The sequence below is a fragment of the Physeter macrocephalus genome, chromosome 21 (genome assembly GCF_002837175.3).
Source record: "Physeter macrocephalus isolate SW-GA chromosome 21, ASM283717v5, whole genome shotgun sequence".
In the NCBI taxonomy this organism is placed as follows: domain Eukaryota; kingdom Metazoa; phylum Chordata; class Mammalia; order Artiodactyla; family Physeteridae; genus Physeter; species Physeter macrocephalus.
The window spans coordinates 2,610,840-2,621,091 of NC_041234.1; the positions used below are offsets into that span (position 1 = coordinate 2,610,840).

General features: G+C 37.4%; 1 protein-coding gene across 1 annotated transcript in view; it reads right to left on the reverse strand.

Moving 5' to 3' along the window:
• The window catches only part of BEND2 (BEN domain containing 2), a 119,106-nt gene that overhangs the window by 100,181 nt on the left and 8,673 nt on the right, over window positions 1-10,252 (reverse strand). Inside the window, exons 2-3 of the mRNA XM_028482885.1 lie at window positions 8,524-8,697; window positions 1,831-1,991 (exon numbers count right to left, since the gene is read on the reverse strand). Coding sequence (XP_028338686.1) covers window positions 1,831-1,991; window positions 8,524-8,697 — 335 coding nt within the window. The remainder of the gene's footprint in view (window positions 1-1,830; window positions 1,992-8,523; window positions 8,698-10,252) is intronic.

A 10,252-nucleotide genomic window follows, 5' to 3' on the forward strand; every position in this document is an offset into this window, starting at 1 on the left:
CCCTGGTGGCGCAGTGGTTAAGATTCCACCTGCCAATGCAGGGGACACGGGTTCGAGCCCTGGTCCAGGAAGATCCCACATGCCATGGAGCAACTAAGCCCGTGCACCACTACTGAGCCTGAGCTCTAGAGCCCGAGAGCCACAACTACTGAAGCCCGCATGCCTAGAGCCTGTGCCCCGCAACAAAGAGAAGCCACCGCAATGAGAAGCCTGCACACCGCCACGAAGCGTAGCCCCCACTCGCCGCAACTAGAGAAAGCCCATGCACAGCAATGAAGGCCCAACGCAGCCAAAAAATAAATAAATAAATAAATTTATTTTTAAAAAAAGAAGCACCAAAGGCCTAAAGGACCTCTGCCCGCTGCAAATACTACAACAACATGGAAAGATATTTGCAGAACTGTTTTCTCATCAAGTCAACTACACTTAAGATAACATTTTCCATCAAGCTTAACCCCTTATGTACTTCAGGATGGAAAGACTAGTCTTCTAGGAATCCGGCACCAGAACTGCTTTAAAAGCAAATATTTCTAACCACAAAGAACCAAATGTTATATGGCTTTTAATTTTCAAATAATCCAACAGTGACACTCTGTGGACAAAATAGGAAGCACATAAGCACCTATTTTTCTTAATAGATTAATCTCTAAGACACCTTAAATCCTTTTTTGGAATGAAATAGAGTATAAATAAATAGACAGCAAATAACCATTTGATTTAATTATAATAACTATTTTAAGGATGAATTATGGACTATAAGGATAATTTTAATAGAAATATACCAAGTAGTTATCAATGTCTTTGTTTTAAAAAATTATCTGAATTAGCCCGCATTACAAACTTATTAGGCAGTAAAAATTATATGGAATTATAATATAGATTAGTAATAATAAAAACAATATTGTCATCTTACCCTTCTATAATGCTTTATGCTTTTCAAAGTGCTTTCACATAATTATGTCAGAAACCATGGCTCTTGGGAGGCAAATAACATTATCCCCCCAAAGATTAAAATATTGGGGCTGATAGAAGTTAAGAGAATTGCCTATACTGATTAGGTGGTATTACTATCTTCATTCTTATGTAACTAAATAAATGCATTTTCTGTTAAGCTTAATTATATATAGTTTAATAATCTATTTTATTCAACTTCAAAGATTTAGAAGCACAGCAGAATATGATGAAAAGGTAAAACAACACAACCACTTCAGAAAACTGTATGGCAGTTTCTCATAAACTTTAATCTACCCTGTGACCCAGTATTTCCACTCTGAGCATTTACCCAAATTAAACGTAAATATATGTTCACAAAGAGACTTCCATAATAATGTTCACAGCCACTTTACTCATAATAGCCGAAAACTGGAAACAACCCTAATGTCCATCAGAAGGAGAAGGGATAAACAAATCATGGATATTCATACAACGGAATATTACTTAGCAATAAATGGGAACGAAATATTGCTACAACCAGATGAATTTCCAAACATTACTCTAAGGAAAAGAGACCATGACACAAAAGAGTGCGTACTATATGATTCTATTTATATAAAGTTCTAGAATAGGCAAAACTAATCTATGATGGAAAAAAAACATCCGAATGGTATTTCGCCAAGGTTCAGGGGGTGGGGACTTACTGGGAATAGGCATGAGGGAAATTTCTGGGATGATGGAAATGTTCTTACCTTGATGAGGGGTGAACGGACATATCTGTTAAAACTCATTGAACTGTATACACTTAAAGATCTGTGCATTTCACTGTACGAAATTAAACTCAATCTATTAAAAAGAAATAAAGCAGAATGAAAAACAGAATGATTTTCACTTTACCATAGAATCCATGTTATCCTCTCCTGGAATACATGATCGGCTTTTTTTGCACAACGGGATGAACTCCGTTTCCGCTGAGTAGGCGCCATGTCTTCTTAAATTTGCTAGACGGTTCATTTGTGAAACTGCTTGGTCACCTAGCTCTGCTAAACCTTCAACTCCTGAAAAGCAACACATAAAGAAGTTATTTCACCCACTTACTGCCTTAATAAACTTAATACGGATATGTTCTCAGAATACCAACTCAGGTTGAACTGGAGTCCTGGCTGAAGTTGAGAGAGCGACAAAATGAGAATTCTTCCATTAGTGATTTAGAATAAACCCTTAAAAACTGAAGGGCTTTATTGCCCACACGTAGGAATAAGAATCCAGATCAAACACAGTTCCAAATTGTGAAGCGGATGCTCCACAACCTAAAGGCTACAGAGTAAGTGCTGGAGACAAATGAACAACAGAGCATGAGTCCTAACTGCTTTTGTTAAGGAGCTCAGAGTCTTTTTACTCAGGGAGGCTGCGGGCCTCCAAATGTCAGTCAGGAGTCTCTTCTGGCTTGGGCCGCCCACCACGGTGTGGCCTGGAAAGACCCCTAAAGACATCGCCTCCTCCCCTACTCGGTGAAAACTGGGTGAGATTACATCTAAGGTCATTTCAGTGCTAAGATTATGACTGCTTCCGTAGTTAAATTTTATATTAAACCTAAAGGACTGTACGTGAAAAATAAGCCAAAAACTCTTCTAGAATTATGTAGGCTCGGTTATGGTTCTGAGTCATTCATCTCTGCCACCAGGAAGACACTGAGTGCAATGCTGTCATATCATGTCTTGTAGTAGATCTGAACGCTGGCATCACAGTACTGGGAGGGGCGTTCATGAGAGAGCTAGGTTCCCTTTATCCATCCTGAAAAAAAAAGAATCCGCCTGCCAATGCAGGGGACAAGGGTTCGAGCCCTGGTCTGGGAAGATCCCACATTCCACGGAGCAGCTAAGCCGGTGCACCACAACTACTGAAGCCCGAGGGCCTAGAGCCCATGGTCCGCAACAAGAGAAGCCACCACAATGAGAAGCCCGCACACCGCAACGAAGAATAGCCCCTGCTCGCCACAACTAGAGAAAGCCCACGCGCAGCAACGAAGACCCAATGCAGCCCAAAATTAATTAATTAATTAATTTTAAAAAGGAGAGAATATAGTTGTGATATTGTGATTTATAATAAGAAATACATATTTGGTTTCTGGCACTGAGCTTCTAAAATCCTTAAAATGTTTTAAGTGATGAGAGTGATCAAGGTATCTTTTGTTGTTATTGAGGTTACTTTTGGAATGCCCCCGGATCACCTAAGGATAGAGGCTGGTCACCAGAGGAGCCAACCGTGTGACTAGTGGATTGGAACTTCCAGTCCCATCCCCCTGACCTCCAGGAGGGGAGAGGGGCTGGAGGTTGAATCAATCACCAATGGCTAATGATTTAATCAATCATGACTATGTAATGAAGTCTCCAGAAAAACCCAAAGGGACAGGGTTCAGAGGGCTTCCAGGTTAGCGAACACATGGAGATTGAGGAGAGTGGAGCTAGGAGAGAGCTTGGAAGCTCCGTGCCCTTTCCCCATACCTTGCCCTGTGCATCTCTTTCATCTGGCTGTTCCTGAGTTATGTCCTTTTATAATAAACTGTTATTCTAGTAAGTAAAATGTTTCTCTGAGTTCTGTGAGCTGCTCTAGCAAATTAATTGAACCCAAGCAGGAGGTTGTGGGAACCTCTGATTTACAGCAAGTAGGTCAGAAGCACAGGTAACAGCCTGGGCTTGTGACTGGCGTATGAGGAGGGGTGGCAGGGGGCAGTCTTGTAAGACTGAGCCCTCAACCTGTGGAATCTGACACTATCTACAATAGATAGTGTCAGAATTGAGCTGAATTCTCAGACACCCTGCGGGTGTCCAAGAATTGCTTGCTGTTGTGTGGGAAGCCCCAACACACACATTGGAATTGGGTTCAGGAACCTAAAAGAATAGTGTATGATTCAATTGAGCTAAAGCTCAATCTAAAGACAGGCAAATATAATCAATGGTGGGAGATGTCAGGATAGCGCTACCTTGCAAGAGAGTAGTGACTGAAAGGGAGGTGAGAGCTGATTCTGGGGGGCTCAGTGTTGGTTATATGTGTGTATTAATTTGAAAATTATTTAAGCTGCATATTTATGATTTGTGCATATTTTTGTATGTGATAGATTTCTATAAAAAGTCAACCTAAAATTAAGCTCTTTATAAAAAATTCAGAATCTAAATAAAGTAATCCATCACTAAGAAATATCATAACCCTTAGATACATTTCCTTCTTGTTTTCTTACTATCTATATATTTTATTTTTTAATTTTTGTTTTATTTTTTTTTATAAATTTATTTATTTTATTTGTTTTGGCTACATTGAGTCTTCGTTGCTGCACGCGGGCTTTCTCTAGTTGCACCGAGTGGGGGCTACTCTTCGTTGCGGTGCACGGGCTTCTCATTGCGGTGGCTTCTCTTGTTGCCAAGCACGGGCTCAAGGCACGCGGGCTTCAGTAGTTGTGGCACGCGGGCTCTAGAGTGCAGGCTCAGTAGTTGTGGCGCACGGGCTTAGTTGCTCCGCAGCATGTGGGATCTTGCTGGACCAGGGCTCGAATCCATGTCCCCTGAATTAGCAGGCGGATTCTTAATTACTGTGCCACCAGGGAAGCCCTCTATATATTTTATATAGTAGTTTGACTCATATTGTACATGTATTCTGAGCAATTTTGTATGTCATTTATAATTTTAAAAATATTTTAAATGCCTGCATAATATTCCATCATGTGTATGTCCACAGGTTATGTTATCTGTTTTCTGTTGTAAGACATTAATACGGCTTCCAATTGCTCATTATTTTGCTATAATGATGTGTACACATTCAAATGTAAATATTCATATACATCTCTAAATAGTTCTTTATAATGGATATATAGAAGAGTCAGTAGGTCAAAGGCTATGAGCATTTCAGGGGCTCCTGATAGGTGCTGCCAAAATGTCCAAAAAGGTTGTACTAATTTACATTCATAAAAAACTGAAGTACAATGGTTTTTCTCCATTATCACTAAAATGAATCATTTAAAAATTTCTAATTTGATAGATGAAAGTTTTTCTATCCCATTTTTGTATCCCATTTTAATTTGCATTTCTCTTGTTACTAATGCAGTTGAATATTTTTCAGATGTTTGCTATCTATTAAGATTTCCTGTTCTGTGACTTGTTATTTTTCATGTTCTCTGATCATTGCCCTATTGGAGTTTCAGTGTTTCCTGTTTGATTTGTGTGAGGTCTTGCTATCTTAAGGATAAAAACTCTGGAAAATGTATATTTTCGGCAAATACTTTTCCCAGGTAGTGATGTGATTTTTGAAGTCTGATGCTTTTGAGATAGGGAGCAGTTCTTTATTTTTAATTTCATCAAATTCATTAATATTTTTGTGACTTCTCGAACTACTTCTGTACTCAGTCTTTCACTGGGATTAGAAAAAACATTCAACTATATTTTCTTCTAGTTTTCCATACTTTCATTTACTAGATATCCAGCCCTCTAATCCAACTTGAAATTATTTAAGTGTGACGTGAGACAAAATCCAGTGGGCTTCCCTACTCCTAATAGTTAACCATTTGTACCAGCATGATTTACTATGTAATATGTTTCTCATATTAATATACTGTAGTATATTAACTCTAAATTCTTTGTTCTGTTTATGATCTTCCTATTGCATTAAATCTGGCTCCCTGTTTCAAAACTAGTATCATAATATTTCGATAATTGTCCTTTTAAACTTTTTGTGCATTTGATATGGTAAATTACCACCTGTCCCTTAAACAGGTTTTCCCAAGGTTTTTTTTAAAGGTACACTGAAGTATTTTTTCTCATCCAGGAACACTTTGTGTCTCTCCATTTAAGCCTTTTTTTATGACCCTCAGTAAAGTATTTGCTTTCCTTTCATATAGGTTCTATTTTTTATTTGTTTATTCCTTATAATTTTAAATATTTATTTGTAGCCATTATCAACTGGGTTTTTTTCCTATATATTTTCTAAATTGCTTGATGCTGGTATATGAGAAGACAATTTGTCCTTATAATTTAAAAAATTATCTAAACTGGCTCAAGAAAAAATAGAAAATCTCAACAGACCTATAACAAGTGAAGATATTGAATCAATCATCACAAACTTCCCAGCAAAGAAAAGGTCTGGACCAGAGGGCTTCACTGCTGGATTCTACCAAACATTTAAAGAAGAATTAACACACCAATCCTTCTCAAACTCTTCCAGAAAACTGAAGAATTACCGTGATACCAAAGCCAGATAAAGACATTACAAGAAAAGAAAAAGACCAACATCCCTTATGAATATAGATGCAAAAATCCTCAATAAAATATTAGCAAGTCTAATCCAACAGCATGTTAAAAGTATTATTCCGGGACTTCCCTGGCAGCCCAGTGGTTAAGACTCTGTGCTTCCACTGCAGGGGCTGCAGGTTCAATCCCTGGTTGGGGAACGAAGATCCTGCATGCTATGTGGCACAGTCAAAATGTAAAAAAAAAAAAAAAAAAGGATTATTCACCATGACCAAGAGGGATTTACCCCAGGAACGCAAGGGTGGTTCAACATAAGAAAACCAATCAATGTAACACATCACATTAATATAAGGGGGAAAAAAACACATGATCATCTCAATTGATGCCAAAAAGGCATCTGACAAAATCCAACATCATTTCATTATAAAAATTCTCAGAAAACTAGGAACAGAGGGAAAATTCCACAACTAGATAAAGGGTATTTATGAAAACCCCCAGCTAACGTCACATTCAATGGCGAATGACTTGAATGCTTTTCCCCTAAGATTAGGAGCAAGACAAGGATGCCCGTTTTCACCACTGCTATCAATATTGTACTGAAAATTTTAGCCAGAGCTATTAGGCTGTCAAATGCTACTCTGAACACTTACAAATGATTAAAATGATAAATATAATGTTATATATATTTTACCACAATAAAAAAATTACCTAGCCACCTTTTCTGAAATCTCCTATTCTGAATTTTTATGTCAGTTAGATAGATAAAAGGGATCAGACTATAAGTACTGCTCGGCAACCTCCTTTTTCCACTAAACATGTATTAGTCTTTCCAAACTAATACCTTTAGGTATACTGCAATCAGTTTTAACAGCTTCTCAGTTTCCTATCATGCAGATAGGCCATGCATGATTTATTTAACCAGTCCCCAATTCATGGATATTTAAGTTACTCCTAAAGTTTCCCTCTTGCAAAGAACGCTGCTGAACAGTCGTGCACTTCTGCAAGTAGTTCTATGGGATAAATTCCTAGAAGTAGAAATGAGATGTCAAAGGGCATCCACAATTGAAAATTCTCCTCTAGTTCTTTCCCCACTATTGAGGAGTCAGTCAGATGTTTTGTAATACACTAAGAAAGCATCCTGTTGGTCTTGAATATAGTTTTAAAACCAGAACTGATAACAAGTGGTATCAAATGACTTTTGGCATCATTTAGACCAGGGGTTGGCAAACTACAGCCTGTAGACCAAACCCACCCTGCTGCCTGTTTTTGTATAGCCCAGGAGCCAAGAATGGTTTATTTTTTTGGTGGGGTTTTTTTCACAATTTTAAGTTTTAACTTTTAAAAAACACAAACAAAAGAAGAATATTTCATGAAATGGAAAAATTATAGGAAATTCAAATTTCAGTGTCCATTAAGTTTTACTGGAACACAGCCATACTCGTCTGCTAATATAATGTTGTTTTCACATTTCAACAGCAGAGCTGAGTAGTTGCAACAGAGCCCTTACAACTGCAAATCCTAAAATATTTACTATCTGGTCCTTTACAGAAAAAGTTTCCTGACCTCTAATCTAAGCAACAATATTTCAATGTTTTAAAGAGTAGGAAACTCAAATCTGTAAGCAAATGGCAAAGAGCATACTGTCATATAGTTACTGAAGAAATGTTCCCAAGGGGTTAACGTCTCTTGGCTCTGTGTATAAGTGAGGAGGTGAATGGCCTCCCATTTCCTTGTTACTGTGGTTGAGAAGCAACCACTGGAAGGACAAGTAGCTAGAGTTCTGGTTGCAGGATTCTATTTTTCAGGGACTCTTTTTTGGGTGCTAATGTAAATGATGCTGTGTTTTTAATTTCAAGTTTCAATTGTTTACTGCTTGTATATAGGAAAGGGATTGACTTTTGCATATTAACCTGGTATCCTGAGACTCTTCCTATAATTGCTTGGGAATTTTTTGTTGATTCTTTGAGCTCTTCAACAAAGACAATCATGTCATCTGTTCCATGGACTCTTGGCCCAAGATGTTTCTCCCATAAGTTCAGTTTTTGCTTTGCCCCCGAAGAGTTATAATTTTAGTTGCCAGGTATAAATAATTTTTCAGAAACAAAATATATTCTCCCCAACACTTTCCAAGGCTACCTCCCCACTCCCCGTAGAACAAAAATAGAAAAGGAGACATGACAAAACTTAAATGAAGGGAAAATGAAAGCACAAGTAAACACTGTGCTATTACCACGAAGCTTCGCCCTCTGATAATAACTAATTAATGTAAAAATTAGAGGAATATTTAAGCAATTTACTGGAAATGAGGACCAGGGAGCAAAATTTCACACAGGAGGAAATTTAACAAAATTACCATATGACAATTGGGATGGTTCCTCAGAGGTATCATTGTCGCCTTCAAAATCTGGTTGTATAGTCAACATATCATCACTGGAAACTGTGTTCTCAGTAACCTCTGCATCAGAATCGTCTACTATCACAACATCAGCATCATCACTGTCCTCTTCAATAGTTACAGTAACATAAGCTAAGAAGAAGCAAAGAGAAAGGGTAGATTAGATACCACATTAAATTAAAAGTTTCTAGAGGAAACTACCTTGAAAAGTTACGGAGTGTTTAAAAAAGATTTTAGCTAAAAAAAATACATTAAATATTTTCATATCTCTAATTGAAAGTTAGCTAAGAAATCAACTGCTTAGTATGAAGCTTTGAGATATATGTGTATGTACACACACACAAATAGTATTATTTCTAGGACTTCCAATTCTATAGAGCAATAAATTTCTTCTCCTTTAAGAAACTGGACCACAGAAAGATAGACAAGATGAAAAGGCAGAGGGCTATGTACCAGATGAAGGAACAAGACAAAACCCCAGAAAAACAACTAAATGAAGTGGAGAGAGGCAACCTTCCAGAAAAAGAATTCAGAATAATAATAGTGAAGATGATCCACGACCTCAGAAAAAGAATGCAGGCAAAGATCGAGAAGATGTAAGAAATGTTTAACAAAGACCTAACAGAATTAAAGAACACACAAACGGAGATGAACAGTACAATAAATGAAATGAAAAATATACTAGAAGGAATCAATAGCAGAATAACTGAGGCAGAAGAACGGATAAGTGACCCGGAAGACAGAATGGTGGAATTCACTGCTGCGGAACAGAATAAAGAAAAAAGAATGACAAGAAATGAAGACAGCCTAAGAGACCTCTGGGACAACATTAAATGCAACAATATTCGCATTAGAGGGGTCCCAGAAGGAGAAGAGAGAGAGAAAGAACCCAAGAAAATATCTGAAGACATTATAGGCGAAAACTTCCCTAACATGGGAAAGGAAATAGCAGCAAGGATCTCATTCAGATTTGATGGAGAAATCAAAAGCTTTACAGACAAGCAAAAGCTAAAAGAATTCAGCACCACCAAACCAGCTCTACAACAAATGCTAAAGGAACTTCTCTAAGTGGGAAGCACAAGAGAAGAAAAGTACCTACAAAACCAAACCCAAAACATTAAGAAAATGGTAATAGGAACATACATATCGACAATTACCTTAAACGTGAATGGATTAAATGCTCCAACCAAAAGACACCATCATAATCAAGGGATCAATCCAAGAAGAAGATACAACAATTATAAATATATACGCACCCAACATAGGAGCACCTCAATACATAAGGCAACTGGTAACAGCTATAAAAGAGGAAACGGACAGTAACACAATAATAGTGGGGGACTTTAACACCTCACTTACACCAATGGACAGATCATCCAAAGAGAAAATTAATAAGGAAACACAAGCTTTAAATGACACAATACCAGATAGATTTAATTGATATTTATAGGACATTCCATCCAAAAACAGCAGATTACACTTTCTTCTCAAGTGCACACGGAACATTCTGCAGGATAGATCATATTGTGGGTCACAAATCAAGACTGAGTAAATTTAAGAAAATTGAAATCATATCAAGCATCTTTTCTGACCACAACGCTAGGAGATTAGAAATCAATTACAAGGAAAAAAAAAGTAAAAAAAACAAACACATGGAGGCTAAAAAATACGTGAATAAATAACCAAG